Source organism: Coloeus monedula (assembly GCF_965178545.1).
Source record: "Coloeus monedula genome assembly, chromosome: 2".
In the NCBI taxonomy this organism is placed as follows: domain Eukaryota; kingdom Metazoa; phylum Chordata; class Aves; order Passeriformes; family Corvidae; genus Coloeus; species Coloeus monedula.
The window spans coordinates 25,580,911-25,599,503 of record NC_138782.1 but is presented as its reverse complement, the minus strand read 5'-3'; the positions used below and the strand labels follow the sequence as shown (position 1 = coordinate 25,599,503).

The 18,593-nt window shown below is 41.5% G+C and overlaps 1 protein-coding gene across 1 annotated transcript; it reads right to left on the bottom strand.

Annotated features, from left to right (window-relative positions):
- Positions 1 to 5,334: 5,334 nt before the first annotated feature.
- On the bottom strand, positions 5,335 to 13,160 carry NEK2 (NIMA related kinase 2; the record flags this gene model as incomplete). Its single annotated transcript, XM_082302446.1, has 9 exons — positions 5,335 to 5,561; positions 8,066 to 8,136; positions 8,219 to 8,273; positions 9,241 to 9,460; positions 10,233 to 10,359; positions 10,609 to 10,691; positions 11,376 to 11,613; positions 12,678 to 12,895; positions 13,065 to 13,160. The coding sequence occupies 9 exons, from the start codon at positions 13,158 to 13,160 to the stop codon at positions 5,335 to 5,337; spliced, it is 1,335 nt and encodes a 444-aa protein (XP_082158572.1).
- Positions 13,161 to 18,593: the final 5,433 nt, after the last annotated feature.

The following is an 18,593-nucleotide window of genomic DNA, read 5'->3' as shown; positions in this document are numbered from 1 at the left end:
CACAACCCAAAGTTTGTAAACAAGAGTCAGATGCTGGTGAGAAGGCAGTGGGTGTGCCTCGTGCCAGCAGTGCAGCCCTCACATCCCCAGCAATGCCTGAATGAACGGGGTCTGAGAGGGAGCAGCATGCACCTGAGGAGCTCTGCCTGTGTCCTGCAGGAATGCCAAAGTGCAGCCCACCAGAGTGGATCTGCTTTCACTGCTACCATGGCAATTCAGTGGTAACTTGCTCCCTGGACATCCTGCTCTATGACATGGTCTGTGGGGACCTTCATGTCAACAACGAGGACATCATCTAGGGCTGGCGGTTCTTCCCACCATGGGTGTCTCAGGGTGGTTACCTGGCTTCATGGCATGGAGCAAGTAACAGCATTGGGAGAGCGCAGGTGGCACACAAGCATCTCACTCTTGCAGCTCTGGAGAAGGTGGCACATATCCCGCCATCCTGCCCTTCTCCAAAATGAAGAATTAATTGGGATGCTTGGGTGCAGCTCTGAGCAGCCCCAGCATGGCTTGAACACTGCAGACCCTCAGAGAGGGTGGACAGGAGCTTTCTCCCACTGACCAGCAGTTTCTTGCTTCTCTCCATCTCCCCACATTGCCAGCACCTAATCATATCAAAACATCATCTCAGCCTATGAGTTTGAAGGAAGGGGGTTAGGAGACAACACTTTTTCTGAGGACAAAACACTTCATTCACTGTCAAAAATAAACTTTGTGCTTTTGGTCCCCTTCCTCCAAGGAAGTCTTTCTGTGTCCTTACCACCAGCTTTATTGCAGTTAGGTGGGGGTTAGGCATCCCAAAGAATGAAACAACAGCCCCCATTTCAAACTGCAGCAGCCACGCCAGTGAGCCTGAACTGCCACCCAGGCACACACTATGAATGTGAAAAGCAAGTGGGTTGCAGGGACCAAGATCTCACCCTGCTGTGAAAGCTGGGAGGAAATCAGAAGTGGCAAAATGCCATTTCAGCTCAACCCCTGCCCAAATTCTTCATCTTCCACCTGTAGGCCCCTGCAAAATGGCCAGGCAGAGCTGGGCTCTAGAAAGGTTCAGTCTGGAGTGCTTTATGCCCCGTCATGACAGCGATCAAATAAATGATAGTATGTATTGATTGGAAAATGGATACTGAAGGAAGAAGGGGATCGTTGGAGATAGGGAAGTCTCTTCTTGCCTCTCCTTTCTCTACCGAGGAGCTCCTTATGAAAAGAAATGCCTACATGACGTTTACACCTGGCATCTCCCCACCCGTCCACCCCTTCCCTCACTCCAGTGTCTGATCCATTCTGTGGACTTCATTAGCTAACCTAAGAGGAGTCCCAATATCAATCAACACGGACCACACAGAGGTGAACCCTGCATAGTGAGGGAAGATTACAAATCTTACTTCAGGGGTAGAATTTGAGAATTGTGTCTTTCAGGAGTGTATAATTTACTCTAGCAAACCACAAAACACTAAACATAGGCTATGAATCTTAGATGAAAAAAGCAGGAGGCCTGAGAGCACAGAGATCGATAAACCATAGGCCCTGGACTGCAGGGATACTGTATCATAAACCATCAACCCTAAGCAGTAACCACTAAAGCTGGGTAAAAACCTGGAAATGTTGCTACTGGTGTTTTACAACCTTTTTGGGGGGTGGAGAACATGACAGGGAACAGTGGGCTCTGGCTGTCAGATAGTGTTCCTGAGAAGTTTTATATACTGTTACACCTAGACTTTATTAACACCCTGTGCAGGGGTACTGGATCTCCGGCACAGCATCAGCTCCACTGATGGCATCGTGGTCCCCCCACATATTTTCCACATCCCTTTGCTGGAATGGCTGATGAGCAACAACCAAAGGTCTGCCACAGCTGGACAAATGCAGATTACCGCCATGGAGAAAATCGTTCTGGGGTGCAGGGGCTGCACTTGCCACAGGGACCGAAGAGATGGAGGCTCAGAGGTGGCATCTCTCACTTTTACGAAGAAGCTTGACAGTCTTCTATATTTATGTCTGATTTTTATTAAGCTTTTTATCCACCCAGCTGGCCAGCACTTTCACACTGTTTAAGTGCTGTTCAGCTGGCTGCAGAGGGCACAGGGCATGACTGCTGAAAATCAGGAAACTGGCCTGTGTTTTTCAAAGATGATGCAGCTTCCCCCCAGGCTATCCTTGATGTTCTTATGCATGTAAAACTTCTGTAATTTCAGAGGTGCTCTCAACTAATCATATTATTAAAATTCCTGGCATCTGTATTAAACATTAATTTCTCTCACAACATTCCACAGTGTACACTGTTATTACCATCCTGTAAGGCTTAAGCTGTACTATATCCATATGTACACACTTACCTTCCCTTTTAAGAAATAAGTATATCCATCAGCATGATGGCAATGTTTTGCAAGCACTCCATAAGCAGTCACCATTCCCATAAATGTTCTATTTGTGAATGCTCTCTTTCCTGAATATGTTTGAAAATTGCATCCTGAGTGTGATTCTAATGCTACACACGTTCTATTGGAAAAACAATTACACCCTTGTAGAAAAATGTGAATTTTAGGATTCCAGAGCAAAAATCCTGAGAGAGAACGAAGCCCATCTCCAGGATGCCTTTCACTATGTTTGACACGTACTGGTAGGAAGTTCTTATTTCAAAAACCTTAGGAAACACTGCATTTATCATATTAGAGTGATAATACTTCAAGAAGACACTGTAAATAATGCAGTTAAACAGCTTAATGCTACAGTTGTAACCAAGCTGTTCTCATTTACTACTGCCATTGTGATTGATGCAGTTTGCACTCTCTGTAGCATTTCGGATTCATAACAGTGTAGTTGTTAACTAGGACTTTGATTCAGCTATTTTTATAATGCATGCATGAAAGATGCAAAATGGCAAATCGGAGATAATTATAATTAATTGCACCAGCATCCGTAGCCAAAGCAAGTCAGCATCTTGCAGCAACGTGCTTAGAACAAACAGGTAAAAATAAATGTAAATAAGATATTATATTTCAGATGAATGTATGGTAGAGGAAGTTCTTATAAATGACAAGGCAACAGTGCCATCTTGAGGTTACTAGGATATTCAAGGGCGAAGAAAGCCGCAGACCATGCTCTCAAGGCATTTTACTTTTAAATTGCAGAAATGTGTATTCCAAGGGAAAAAAAAATACTCTCAAGCCATTTTCTTACCTTGGTCGTGTTAAAAGCAAAGCATTTGTAAACACTAGCCCTTTCACGAGATGATTAGAGGGATGGAGCACCTCTCCTATGAGGAAAGGTTAAGAGAATTGGGATTGCTCAGCCTGGAGAAGGCTTCAGGTTGCCCTAATTGTGGCCTTCCCGTACCTGGAGGGAGCCTACAAGAAAGATGACAGTCTTTTTACAAGAGCATGTCGTGACAATGGGGAATGGCTTTTAACTGAAGGAGAATAGGTTTAGATTAGATTCTAGGAAGTGTTCCAGGCCAGGTTGGATGGAGCTCTGAGCAACCTGGTCTAGTGAAGTGTCCCTGTCCATGGCAGAGGGGTTGGAACCAGATGATCCATAAGGTGCCTTCCAACCCAAACCATTCTGAGATTCTGGAAATACAGTCTTTCATGAATCAGTATTAATTTATTTTCTTGGCTGCTTGTTTTCCTCCTTTCACTGATACCTGCATTTTACAGATGGCAAAACATTCTTGCATCCTACATATTTTTCAGACTGTACTGACACCACTGCATATCCTACCCTTTAATGTTTTATGGGTTAAGCCATAAAGATCCACATGAAGGCCAGAACTCCATTGCAGGTCTTCTGACTGAGGCACAGAACAGAAAAATCTGAGTGCACAGATGCGGTGACAAAGCAGGGATTCACCCTCCACATAAATGAGAAGCTTCAGAAATACGAAAGAATGCAGAGGAAAGCTGCACTGACCCATGTGGCACAGCTACTCTGGCTGTGTATACACCTGCCAGACATTCCCACCACACCTAGTGCTGGGCAATAACCACTAGAATGCTGGTGGTTTTACATTAGCAAACTAAATAGTCATGTCTAATTCTTTTAAGCAAAGGTTGTGGTGAAAACAGCAACCACTCTGCAAGCAAATGTGGTGGTTAAGAATCTGCAAGATTGGGTTATGTAGTTGGGTTACACAAGTACTTCTCTATCAGCAAATCATGGAATGGTTTGGGTTGGAAGGGACCCTTAAGATGATCTAGTTTGTCAAATTAAATTGATGTTTCAAACAAGATTCTCTCCTATGAAGTAAAAACCATCTAGAATTCCTCCTCAGATAACATTCATAGCCCAAAGGAAACAAATGTTTTGAAAACAAGCTGTTTTCTAAGAATGTATGTTTTATGGCATTTCAATCCAGAGAGAAAAAAAAATATGTAAAACATATGCCAGACATTAGTTTCAAAGGATATTTTAAAATTTATGAGTCTTGAGTTAGTGCATGAAACTTAAACCACCTTAAGTGAGCAACTCCTACACCAGCAGAGCATTGTTGAGGTTTAGATGGAGATACCTCCTAAGCTTCAAGAAAAGAAGGATTTACTATTTAAAGGACAACTGCCCCGCCCCAAAACACAAATGTTAATACCCTGGATGGCGTCCCATCCTGGACAGCAGTCTCAGGGGATCAGTTTATAACAGTTTCAAGGCAAGTAAAAGGTGTTATTTCAAATGCCATGCCCTGACACAGGCCTTGCAGGAGCTGGTGGACAAGGCATTCAGCTGCTCAGGCAGAAAAGAACATAGACTCATAAATTATGTTATTCTGACCCACCCCACTCATTAGTCAAAACATAACATTAAAAGTAACCTGCTTTGATAGGTCACTTACTTAGTAGGAAGAGACAGCATAAAATCTTTGTGCTCTTTTGTTAAAAAATATTTACAAGTGCAGAAAAGAAGGCACTGTTTTCCCACATATACAGAATATCAATACTTCCTTTATCAACAACTGTGCATTACATACAGCATCATTTTAACCTACAGACTGTGAATCTGTACATTTTTCACCTGAAAAGTTTTTCACATCAGATTTTAAACAAATCATTTATATATATTCATTCTTTATATTGTCAGAAAAGTATGGTAAACAGGATGACCAAAATACCTTTCTTTAATAATACAATTAATTCAGTTTGTTTTATTTGGTATCAAAAATACCTATTTTCATCATATAGCATCTTATGCATTTATCATAAACTACCTGTCATAAACTAAGAGTTTGTACAACAACTGTTAAAATACTTTTTCAGTAGGTTCTAGCTTAAGAGAGGGAGGCACAAGTATCTGCCTATACATTTAATCTTCTTTTCAAAGATAAATACATCTGTTACAGTTTCAACGCATGCCCAAGATTTGTCTGCTCTTCAGTTGATAGTTTTTTTCCAGTTCAGACAGTGCTTGAGCCCGTAGATTTGCAGCATATAGACGCCTTTTGAGATCAGAGCTTTTCCCTTTGGAAAGGAAATAGTTTTCCATATTATGAGGAGGCACAGCTTTCTCTTCACTTCCATCAAAGAGTGAGTTCTTCTTGGTTGTAGAAAGGGGAAGCAGGAGTGCATTATCTTAAGAAATCAAAAAGTACTGCATTAGTGCATCTTCCAGCATTTATTGCTTTTAACCCTGGTGCCCATTTTGTCATCTACCTATGGCTTTAAGTGATCTAATTAAATGCATCTCCATTAATAGCAACAACTCTTTTCTCTTTTTTGAGAAAAAAAAATTGAAAGCAAGCCTTTTAAATGATGGTGGTAAAAGGATATATGCCATAGTAGTTTTTAGGGTGCACCTCCCAATACCAAAGGAAATATTAGTTGATTAAGAAAAGAAGACATGATGCTTCTTTTGAAGGACAGAAATTAAATAAACAGTAACATAAGCCCGTTCCAAAAGAAAATTGAAAGAATTAGACATTAGAAAATTCCTAAAGAATTTTCAGCTTTTAAATTTTTTTCAGCTACTGAAAAAACCTTGTCTTTTCTTCACAGCAGGGGCAGACTCAACCTGTCCAGTGGTCTTTCTACATTACCCACATTGTTTCAACTCTATCATTGTATTAAGTCACTGGGGTACAAATTAGGCTCTGACTTGATGAGTAATGAGTTCACATGCATTAAAAATTAGCAAGTTACTTCCGCTGCAGCCTCCAGAACAGGAATTTTCATAGTGTATCCTACAGCATGCCACTATCAAAAGGCAGTTAATGACTCAAGAGTACAATAACTACCATCAAAAGCTACTATAACAGCTGAGTTGCCTCTCATAAGAGCCAATTCACAAGGCCCAACTTAAGGTGTGATTTTTATTTAATCAAAGGTCTAACTATTCTAAGTTTAACACTGAAGCCTTAATTGGCAATTGATGAGGCTACAGCAAGAATGATATAAGCACTAAAGAGCAAGAAGGGATTTAAAAAGCCAGCAAATATTTCAGCACTTTCTAGCTTCATTACTCTAAGTCAGATCTGTTTTAACATTAAATGGCTCACTAAGAATCAGAAAAGCCCTGCAAAAATAGGGTAGCATCCAGGACCCTGTCTTAAAAACCAGGATTTTTGGTATTCCATTTTACTGTCAAGTGAACCCCTCAATGGACTTCTAGGAGAACTTAGGGATCTAAGAGATGTGTGAGATGCAATCCAGTTGTGAAAAATATAGCCATATTTAAGCAAGTGAAAGCACAAGCAAGCAATGGTGGTACCAAGATTGGAGAAACACTTGGTCTGTTTATATGAGAATAGGCATAATTTTAGAAACAGTGGAACAAGAGCACACTGGACTGAAATGGAAGAGCAGCAAATCACATGCTCTACAGCTATTGCAAGGTTTGGACAGTTTCGTAGTAACTATGTTCACTTTCCTGAATTATCTATCTTGAGGTATTAACCACCCAAACTGGTTTTGCCTATCCTCAAAAACTAATATACCTGGTAAGGTCACAATATCATGTAAAGGGGTGGGAAATGCAGAAGAGAACAGAAGCAAGAGCAGAAGCTCATTTGCATTCAGTCATCCAGTTTTAGATGCAACATCAGAAAGCCAAAAGCAAGTTTGTTCTCAAATTCTTTAATGTGCTGAAGTCAGACAAGATGTTGAGAGACGGGTGGAATTCTCAAAGCTGACAAATATTAGAGACTGCTCAAGGAGCACTCACTTTCTAGGGGCATTTTACTTGTGTCCTTTCCTGCTGTGATAGGCACTTCTTGAAAAAAAAAAAAACAAGGCTGCTTCAGTTTTATTTGCTTTGGAGGCAGTGACATGCTTATCTTGCTTTATCAGACCAAAACTAAATGAAGAGAGTGTTACTGCATGTTAAAGAGTGTTCACATGTCTTTGTTCTAGAGTGCTACTTCTGACCCAGCCCTTCACTATTCCTACCACTATCTAAAAAGGCATTTAGATACTTGAATATTATTTTTAATAATAAAAGATGGGAGCAATAAACAGACGATACTGCCCCTTATGATAGCAAGGATTGAACAACCAAGTGAGTATCAAATACTACTGTAAAACAGATTGGACTAGAGGCAGTCAGGAAGTCTTTTAGCACGTTTTCAAATCTGAGTTTTTCTTTCTATAATAGCAGTGTGTATTCTTCATAGTTTATACAATGCACCAGGCACACCTGCGTCACTTGCAACAAATAATATTTCCCATGTTGAAGCTTTTGCAAGTTTAATGAAAGCTGAATTTATTAGAAGTGTGCAATTTTATTAAAATTAACTAAATCAAAGGTCCATAAAAAGACATCCATACATAAAATAAGTGCAGCTCTGAAAAAGGTTTGGGTTACAAGCAGGCACTTCCCTTAGCTCACCACAAGAACCTAATTTCCCAGACAGCACAAGACTGCAGTGCAAACAGTGCTAACTCAGACTTATGCTGAGCATCACTCATTAAGTCCTTCTGCAAAGCAGAAAATCAAAAGTCTCTTCCCAACCGTGCAGCCATAGCTGGGCTTTGCATTGCCCCAAGGGGGCTGTGCCAAGCACGTTGAGCACCAGGGGCTTTCTTCCGGTCACACCAGCCTACATTGGCCTGAGCAAGCGCCTTCTTGCGTATTTGCATACCTGGACCTTCCGCATAGGTTACCTCCCGCTGCTGCTTGTGGAGATTGCACCTCTTCAGCAGGTTTTCAGCTCTGGTTTGGGAAGAGAAGTTTAAGCTTTTTGTTGCAAGACTGTAGAGTTTCTAATATAGACTATTATAGGTTAGTAAGGTACCTAGCAAGTTTGTCCTCTGCCAGTCTCTCCCGAACACAGAGTTCCCGTTCTTTCTCTGGAAGTAGAAATATGGTAGTATGCAGTGTGAACACGTAAATGTTAGAGTGACTCTGCATGGTGGGCTTTTCTTAGAGGGAAAGAGCAGTAATAGCCAGGGAGATGCACCCACATTTCTGATTCTATGGCTCTAAGCAAAGATAACTGCTGCATAGATACAACTTTATCAATGCACTAATAAAGCATTGACAAGTACTCTGAAATGCCAGGCATGCTTCTGTTCCAAAAACTCTGACATGTCTGCAACAGTGAAGAGATAGCAACTTTCTATTCTACACATTAACTCGTGGCACACATGACACCAGATTTAAATGTTTATATACCAAATACTATAGCTCAGCTATGACTAAACACCCTGCTTACAACAGTAGCAGCTGTTATTCAGGCTCAAGAAAAAAAAATAATACATATGGTTTAAAACTATTGCAGAGCGTACTGCATATGCAAAGAGGTATCTTGTGTGGGCAGGAAATGCCAACACCTGAGGACCAGCCATCTATTGTCTCACAGGTAAGCTAACCTGTGGGGTGCAGCTTTTATAAAAGCAGTTGACAGTTTACTCAAAGATTTTTTTTTTCTCCTCAGCATCAAGCTCACCTTAGGTTATATGTTAGTATAGGCAATGTTTACTTGCACAGCAGGTGAAAAGAAACATAGACTGCACAGTGCAGACCCAACTTTTCTGTATGCTTTCCTAACTGCCACTCATGTTTAATAATCTTCACAAACCAGTCTTCCATATCTAAACTGCCAATTATATCTTAGTAATTTAAAACAGAAGCTAGTATAGCAGAGTAAAGCCCTAAGCATTCTTGGTTTGGCCTTTAGACAAAATTCTAGTGGTGCATGCAGGACTACAGTATCCTACTGCATTAAAATGAGGGTTCTGAAAACTGTCTACTTTTTCTTTTTCCAACTGAATCAGAATCCCAGGGCCACCCCCATCCCAAAATGGAATATCATACGCTCCAGACGTTGTTCTCTCTCTTTAACGGCTTTCTCTCGCTCCTGTAATTGTTGCTCCTTCCATTTCAGCTCATTCACTGCAGCATCTGAGTGTTGCAGCCTTTCTGGCTCCCATGGTCTCAAGCCTCTTCTATCATAATTCTGTTTTTGTTCTTCTTCCACCAAGTCTTCTATCAAGGGGTGCTTCAGAATATCTTCAACGGAAGGTCGGCAGTAATCCTAAAGGAAAGACATTACCAACACGTTCCATCTGTAAGAACAAACATTAAGGCCAGAGATTCCCAAGCAAGACCAGCTGAGGTGCTACAAAGTGAAGGACAGATTGGAGAAAACAACTTAGGAAGGAGTAGCACAACCAGATGATAAAAGCCAAGGGAGGAGGCTGCTACCAGCCTTCAGATCCAGAGCTGCAAGTCTGTGTCTCCCAGGCCAGGCGCCCTCTCCTTGCGGAGTCAGAAGGGGGGTGGGTGAGTGTGCAGAGGCAGCTGTCAGCAGATTCCTCAGCTAACAGTCTGCTGAACAATCCATACCCGCTGGAGGCTTGGGTGTTTGATACAGCTTTGTTGTCCCATGCCATGTTCTTCTCAACACCCCCACACTAGCAGCAGGGAACAAGCTATACATTACCCATATAAAGCAAACCCCAAAATGAAGACAAAACAGCCCCTCCCAACTTCCAAACACACTGGAACCATTTTAACCCTGAAATTATAAGACCTCAATAAGCATGCTGTAAGGAAATTCTGTGTAAGCCAATATTGAGGCAGCCTTTTGGCATCCTGTCACCCTGGCAGGACACTTGAGCTGCTGCTGCCTTTGTTTGATGGACTCAGAGCACAACTCCTCCCTCCTTCCCCTACAAGTGACACTGCCAGTGACAAGGTGATAACAACCACTACTTCAGGTTGGTTTGTTTCATAAGTGAGAAGAAAAACCAGTATTTCAGTTCTATCCCAAATTATAGGTGGAAACATTAGTAATTGATTCTTACCTTTACATTCAGCATCTCCCTGAGAAGGTCGTTCAGCTCGTCTGAGTAACGATACGGTATTCGCCTGAACCTCCCTTCCCTTATCTTTTCTGCCAGCTCCTTTTGGTTGTAAGCTGTAAATGGAGGCCTGAAGAAGAAAATTTTTCTTGGATTCTTTCACTAGTTTTGCAGGACTTATTTTCAGAAAACAAAAGCATCAGACTATGAAAAAACCCTGCAGTCAAGGTTTATTTTGACTACCTCATGTCAAGACCAACACAGAAATAAAAATCTAGGACTAGTCTCTGAAACCTTTAAGCTTTCATCTATACAAAATATAATCACACCTACATTAGCAGTTATGTTTCCACATTTGTTATCACACTACCATACTTACGAGAGAGCACATAATTCATACACAAGACATCCTAGGGACCAGATATCAGATTTTTCATTGTATGACATGTAGTTCATTTGTTCCTAAAGAAAGAGAACAATCTTAGGTTTATTAATGAAGACATGGTTCCACTATTGCAGGATAATCAGCTACTATTCAAACCTGAAATAAACCATTATATACTAGAGTTACTGCTAACATTCCATCCTAATTAATATTCATATCTAGTCTTACTAGAAGGATTTTAACAATTTGTGGCAGTACTACACTGTAGAAGACTGAAGTGTTGCACCAATCTTCAACTGATGCAACTCTATTTCAGTGAGCATTAATCTTTCCCACACAAAATCCCCTGTGTCAGGGAAATTAGTCATTCCTTCTCATTTCCACTACAAATTAAAATCCTGTCATCAGGAGGTAATTTAATAAGCTCTTTACCTTAACTCTATGAAACATAAAAGCCCCCTAACTTCCCTGTTCTTTTACAGGAACAATATACTCCAACAACTCTAATGTCCCAAGAATATAACAGAACTTATACAGTGAAGAGCAACTTTAATTAGAAGGAAACTGATTGCGTGGGGAGGAAAGGAGATGAAAATAACCTTGTCTCCAGAACATACATTGTCTATAAAAAAAAAAAGTCACCTGCATTTAAGACCAATAAGGCTTCATTAAAATCTCCCAAACAATCATGGACTCTGAGACCAACACAGCACACCTTGGAGGGGCAAAATGAAAGATCATGTATAGAGGGGAGGTCTTACTGGGGACATGTAATACGGAGTTCCAACAAACGTTCTGGCAAAGCTGGTGTCATGGTGCAATATCCTAGCCAGTCCAAAATCTCCAAGTTTCACATTCTGTTTGCTATCTAGAAAGACATTTGCTGGTTTCAGGTCACGGTGCACAGTGACTCCACCGTCGCTCCGTCTGTGACACTCCTTCAAGGCCAATGTTAATTGAGTCAACACTCGGAGAACAAAGCTTTCTTCCAAGAAATGCCTGAAAAATGAACACATTGTTTAATGGGTTTTCTGAGCACACATCAGTTTGATTAGTCACTGCCAGTCTTAGTTCCATAACTCTTTTAATACTACTATCATAAAATGCCACTGAAATAGCCACTATCAGCAACAGGCATCTATGCATTCTCCTTTAAAACTGATTTTTTTAAGAAAATTCACTGCAAACATGTTAGAAGACATTTAGACTTTTATTACGGAAACCCTGCAGTATTTCCTTCCTTCCCCAAACCATCTAACAAACACACAGCATTTTCACTACTTACAACACAAATATCAATTTGATGCTTGTACGATGAGATCTGCCCCTTTGATCACTTAAGATAACAGTATGTTGTCACCTGTTAATAATGAGCAACATACAATAACAGCCAAAACAGGGCTGATTTTTTAATACAAACTTCCTTAAACGAAAACACTGATGCTGGGGGGGCAGCTGCAGAACTGTTTTAGACTGTTGTCCCAAAGTAAAAGAGGTGGTATCCTGTATTTGACCTAAGAATGTGAAAACTGATACTATACTTACATAGGATGCTTAGACCAAGGTAAAGCCTTATCAACTTGATGTCTCCCCAAGCTTTATATATAGGCACATAAAGTAGCTTTTCACATTGTGTTCAAAATCACTCCTCCCTTCCACATATTTTGGTGTTCCAATAGAACACAGGGGCCCAGTAGTTTTACTCATGGGGAAGGCCAGAACCCACAGAGCAAGCTGCCTGTCTACAAGAGCTGTGACCTCCTGGTTCATGTTCTCAACCCCATTCATAGCCAGAAACCCCTCAACTGCTTCTCCCTCACAGGAGAGCTCTGGGGTTTTTTACCACCTCAGCACCAACATCCAGCCCGGTGATGCATTCAATAGCACAATTCCCATCGCTGTTGTAACTTTGTACAAAACCTTTCGCATTTGAGAAGAGTTGTAGGGTCCAAAGGGTTAATCCCGAAACTGCTCAGGAGTTACAAAATAAGTTTCCCTTCTCTCTGGACTGCCCAAGACTCGTGCAAGATATTCCGAGCGTGCCACAAACACATTTCACGTGCCTTTCTTTCGCGCGCTTGGCGATCAGGCTGGCCAGGTCTCCCCCATCGCAGTACTCCATGACGATGTACAGGGTGGTGCTGCTCCTGTCGATGATGCGATCGTAGTAGCGCACGATGTTCGGGTGCCGCAGCTCCCTCAGCAAGTTCACCTCCGACACGAGCATCTGCTTCTCCGACTCCGTCATCGCGCCATAGTCCAGCTCCTTCCATACTAAGATCTGCGGAGGCAGAAACACCCTGGGGAGTGACTGGGACGGCGGCCGCGCAGGGGGAAGAGGGGCTGCCAGAGCCGCTCGCTCGCGTGTCGCGGAGAGCCGCCAGCACCGGGCAGGGACGCACGGCAGCGGCAAAGCTGCGCCGTTCCCGCTGCCGCCTGCTCCTCCTCACCTTGCCGTCGGCCTTGCGGCGCACCTTGCGGCACTTCCCGTAGGAGCCGGCGCCGATGGTGAGCAGCACCTCGTAGTCGTCGGGACGGCCGGGCATGGCGGGCAGCGCACGCACGCACGCACCCCGCCGGGCCGCGCAGGCCGCTGCGCTCGCGCCGCGCCGTTCAAACGCACCGCCCCGCCCGCCCATTGGCCGCACCGCCCGCGCGCGCCGCCCGCCCATTGGCTGCGCCGCCGTAAACAGCGGCCGCGCGGCCCGGCGGGTACGGCCGTTAGCGCCGGGGGCGGGGCTCGCGCCCGCAGCGAGCCCCTCGCCCCGCCCCTCGCCCCGCCCGCGGCTGAGGGAGACGCCCAGCGCAGCTTTTCCCACTTTTTCCCTTGTTTTCCGCCACGTTTCCCCTTTTCCGTTTTTCTTTCCCTTCCCTTCCCTTCCCTTCCCTTCCCTTCCCTTCCCTTCCCTTCCCTTCCCTTCCCTTCCCTTCTTCCTAATTAGACAAATCACCGGGCCTGCAGGTATTATCAATAAGTCGCATATTCATAGCTCCTCAGGAAGGGGCGTTTCTTTTCCATTAAAAATAACAGTAAATCATCACCTTCCCTGAAATGTTTACATGTATTGGATAGATGATGAGAGAAAGTTGGAACATCTTAGCAGAGTTGGTTTTGGTTGTTTTTTTTTTTTTTATAATATTCAGAAATGCTTAAAAAAAACGCTGTTTAAAATAATCTAATCTGGATTTATTGCAGTCTACAACTCCTCATGAGGGGAGGAGGAGGGGCAGGCAGTGACCTCTTCCCTGTGGTGCCCAGTGACAGGACCCAAGGCAGTGGTCTGAAGCTGTGTCAGGGCGGGTTTAGGCTGGATATTAAAGAAAGGTTTTTCACCCAGAAGGTGGTCGGGCGCTGGAAGAGGCTCCCCAGGGAAGTGGTCACAGCACCAGGCAGCCTGGCAGAGCTCAGGGAGCGTTTGGACAACGCTCTCAGGCACATGGTGTGACTCCTGGGGATGTCCTGTGCAGGTACAGGAGTGTGGATACAAAAACGCTGCTAGCAAGGATTTTCTTGCTACTTTCTAAGTCCGTGAGAGACTTTTCTCTCTCACAGAAGAGGTAGCAGTTATGTAAACAACCAAACACCTGCAGCCTTGAGGAGTCTTGTTTATGGTATAGTAGAAAAATATTTTCACAATGGATGTTTTAGGATTTCAGCCAATCACCCCCAAGGGGTGGCTGATCCTTTGTCCAATGAGACTATGAAGAAAATGTTTATAAAAGAGTTTGTAAAATAATCAAATAAATCAATCTTGCTGCACAATTCCTGCCTGCTGGATCTTCTCTCCTCCTCCTCCCTACGGCTGCAGGACACAGTGATGTACCCTAGGGCCCAGGCCTGCGGTAATACAGGAGTTGGACTCGATGATCCTTGTGGGTCCCTTCCAAGTCAGCATGTTCAGTGAAAATTCTCCTTTAAAACCAGGGAGGAAAATTTCTCATAATTCTTAAAAAAAATCATTCATGAAAAACTACAAAAATCATGGCAGCTCTACTGGCCCACCACATATGAACACTCATGCTACATCATACACAAACCACCTGCCGAAAATAAACCAAATAACGTAATGGCTTAAAATGTGAAATTTGGAAGCAGCAATGTGTGGGCCCACATCCAAACATCGAGCCAGCAAATACTGAGGTTACATAAATGGCACTGAGTAACACCACAATATACTAATGACATTATAGAAATTTTAAGACGGATGTAGTGTGTTTTCTAGCATCATTTATGATAAGGAATGATGCCAGGGTGCAGTTCTGGATTCAATTTAATCCGTCTATGTGTGGAAGTGGCTGTGACTGGAACAGAAACTCCTTCAGCAAAGCATTGTAACAGGCTTGTATAATCATAGAGTCGTCATGGCCTGGGTTGGATGGGACCTTGAAGATCATCTTGTTCCAACCCCCTGCCATGGGCAGGGACACCTTTCCTGCATCAGTTGTGAAAGGGAACAGTTGTATGTCCTGACCTAGAAATTCAGCAACAGGACAGAGTATTTCCTCATATTACATCTCCACATGGTCTCAATTATTCCCCAATTTTGTTTCAGGTTTGAAATAGGTTTGATGGGAGTAGGTGTCATGGTGTTACTGAATATTTATCAAATATTCTTCTATTAGTCTTTAGAAAAATTGAAACCTTTACTTTTATCACCAGGAGGCACAAAAACTCCTGCTGTCCACTATAAAAATTGTATAGATTTCTATCTGTAGAGAATGTGTGTTCTTTACAGGAAAAAATGAGCAAATGAATTATACAGTGTGAAGACATTTTAGTTTTGTAATTAATGAGTACCAGGGTGATCTAAAGGGTTCATGTTTATTACTGATTTCAATTACCTTGAAAGAAAATCCTCACATGTATCATTAGCATAGTGAATAAATTACAGCATTACACAATAAAAATGACAAGCAGTATGTATTATTCAGACTGTAAGCTTCATTTCTGGTTTCAAATATCTCTGTTTCAAACTTCTGTACTTTCAAATTAGCAGAAGGTCATTGTGCATTCCCACTGTTATCAATGGGAGCCTTTCTATTTATATTTCAAAAGAAATAGAGTAGGATTTCAATACTGTGTTTTGTCTAGGGACTATCTTAAAAGATTCTTTAGAAATGTTGGTTTGGATCAGAGAAATGTCAAAATGTCATGCTTCAAAAGCCAGCAGCAGAGTCATTTTACTTTTTTTTATACTTACTAAGAGCTGGCTAATTTTGAGAAAAATGCATTTCTAAAAGTGGTCATTAAAATTTTTAACAGGCACTCCATTTTCTTTCTTTCTGATTTTCATACTTATAAAAAAATGTAAGAATTTTTTTCTTCTTTTATATGGACATGTAAGTGAACCCAGACGCCAATGATCTCAAAAATACGTATCAAGTTTGGAATGGGGGCCTCTTTTGTCAGGTATTGTATTTTCAACTCTGGTCTCTAGTTCAGGAGGAACTCTCAGATTTCTAGTCCTGAAAATACATGTGCTGACTTCAGGCCCTCAAAAGCCACCAAGTAGTTTTCAATAACCTGTTTACAATATTGCTTCTAATATTTTATTTTTCTTTTTTTTTTTTTTTTTTTACATCAAGATAAATAATACTTTATGCAACTTCATATTTCTCTAAAGATACTTTGTTTCTTGTACATGGAAATAGGTAAAAATAAATGTCTTACACTTTGCTGTGGAAGTCCAACACAGCCTAATTATACAAATTATAGCAAAAAAAAGTATAGTAAAGCACTGTAGCAAATTAAGTTATGTTTCTGGCAGCTTTTTTTTTGTTTTCCAGTCAGAGAAGATTGCCCAGGTTCAGAAAGTGAAAATAAGCTCAATAGGAAAAGTGCTGTAAATAAAACCATAAAAATGATGAATGATGAAAAATAAATGCACTTTATAAAAATAATTAGAAAAACAGCTGAGAAAAATCTTGGTTTTTTTCTTTTCAAAGAGGTGAAAGACATGTAAAGTCACAGTCCAGGATCTCAAATGTGCCAAAGTCTTCTAGCAAAAAAAGGAGGAGTTAAGTATTCAATATTAGACAGGTAAGAGATCTTAGAAATATTTTTACATGACAACAAGACAAATTATAAATACTGGAGTGACTGAGACAATGAGTGTTTTATTTGAGTTCATTTTCACCACAGAAGTAGTTTGGGGTTTTTAATATTCAGTTGCGTTTGTCCTTACATGTCTTTGTGCACATTGGGTTTTTTCTCCTCACTTTCTCTCATTAGGTCCATGCCCAGAAATTTTACATTTACCTAGGACTGTTGTACACAGACGACACCATTTTTGGTAATGTTCTGGCTACTGACTTGAATGACAAAAATCATACACAGGATTAACAAAAACATATAAAATACTGGGATATTAGAGAGAAACACTCTAAAAAGTATCAGAGGATAAAATTTCCCACTACTGTTCCTCTTTTGCTTTGTGAGGGAAGCAAAGAATACATTCATTGAAGAAACTCTGCACAATGCAGCCGTGGACAGGACAGCAAAAGAACAAAGTTTAGCAGCTTTAATTGTAGTATTTAAGACCATGCTACTTCTCATCTTCTGTAATGCTTGGATTCAAAGTCGAGTGAGAGTCCAAGAGCAATGTGTGCAGCAAGGCAAGCTTCAATGAGGGAGTTTGTTGCAGCAGCTGTACCTTGAAGGTTTTGCATTACAAACCATTCAGATGAGAAAATCATAAACCCACATGAAATAAATTCAGCAGCAGGTCAAGTCTTTACACAAAAGACTGTAAAATCGACAGGCTAAGAGGATGGGAATTAATGAGGAGGAGACTGAGGAGAAAAGACACATTTTTGCTTTCAGAGAGGGGAGCATATGAATTCTACTAACTCCAGGTTTGCTTTATTATCCATTCCTTATGTTCTGTAAAGTAATATTTTAAAACAATGCATGGCTGGACATTTTGAAAGTATGTAATTACTTAGCTCTCTTTCTTGTAATGAAACTATCAGCCCTATATGTTATACATGTCTTCATATATATGCTAATTTTCAAAATAGTATTCATTAACCTTAAGAACAGAACGTGCTCAAATTGATCTTTAAGACCACTATTTAAACTGATTAAAAGACTGATTATTTGAGATGTATAGAACTTCAAAAGTGAAATTCTGGAGTGTCCTTAAATCCTTAATAAATCAAAATTTAAAGTATTGGAATTGTCTCTAAGGAAGGATTCTAGTATGATAATCCATGATTTCTGTTGGCTCTCTTACTAAGTCATTCCTAGGAAAGCGGACAAGTTTAGGATCTGTGCCTCAGTTTCTCCTCTTTTGAAAAGGAGGTAGTGTACACCTTCCAGATTAAAAATCCTATCTAGAACCTCTCAAAATATTTGTCAAAAAATGCTCTAAGTGATACAGTAAGTAAATATTTTGCTGACTTGAGCTGCCTAAGCAACAATATTAGAGTTTCTTACTGTGGAACGGACAGTGTCAAATGATTTTTCATTAATTTATTTGTACTCACAGTCCCTTCAGATATATTGGGGGAAAGTTTTTCAAGTACAGCCATCACCAGATTTCCATGCACCATTGTTGTCACAGAGATTTTCATTACCAGGTAGGTCAGTCACTATTTCTCTAACTCCCAATGTCTAAAAAACCCATGCTATGATCCCAAAATAAGATTTTCTCCTGCCTTGTTTCTCCTATGGGAGAAAAATGCACAGAAACCACATTAAAGTCTCATCATGAGCAATGATGGCAGAATCTCGTCCAGGTTCTCTCCCAGGTCATCACACCTGCAGAATGTTGTGCAGCTCCGGCTTTCCCTGAATCCGGCACCTTTCTGTACACTTGGAAGGGATGGTCCTAAGGCAGTGTGATAGTGTGCAGCTCCTGCCAAATATGTCCTGGCTTACAAGCCACCACGTCTGGAAAGGCAGGCAGCAGAGCCTTCAAAAGGCTTCAGTGTACCTTGGGGCACTTTAGTGACTCTACAGCTTCTGCAAAGCCTTG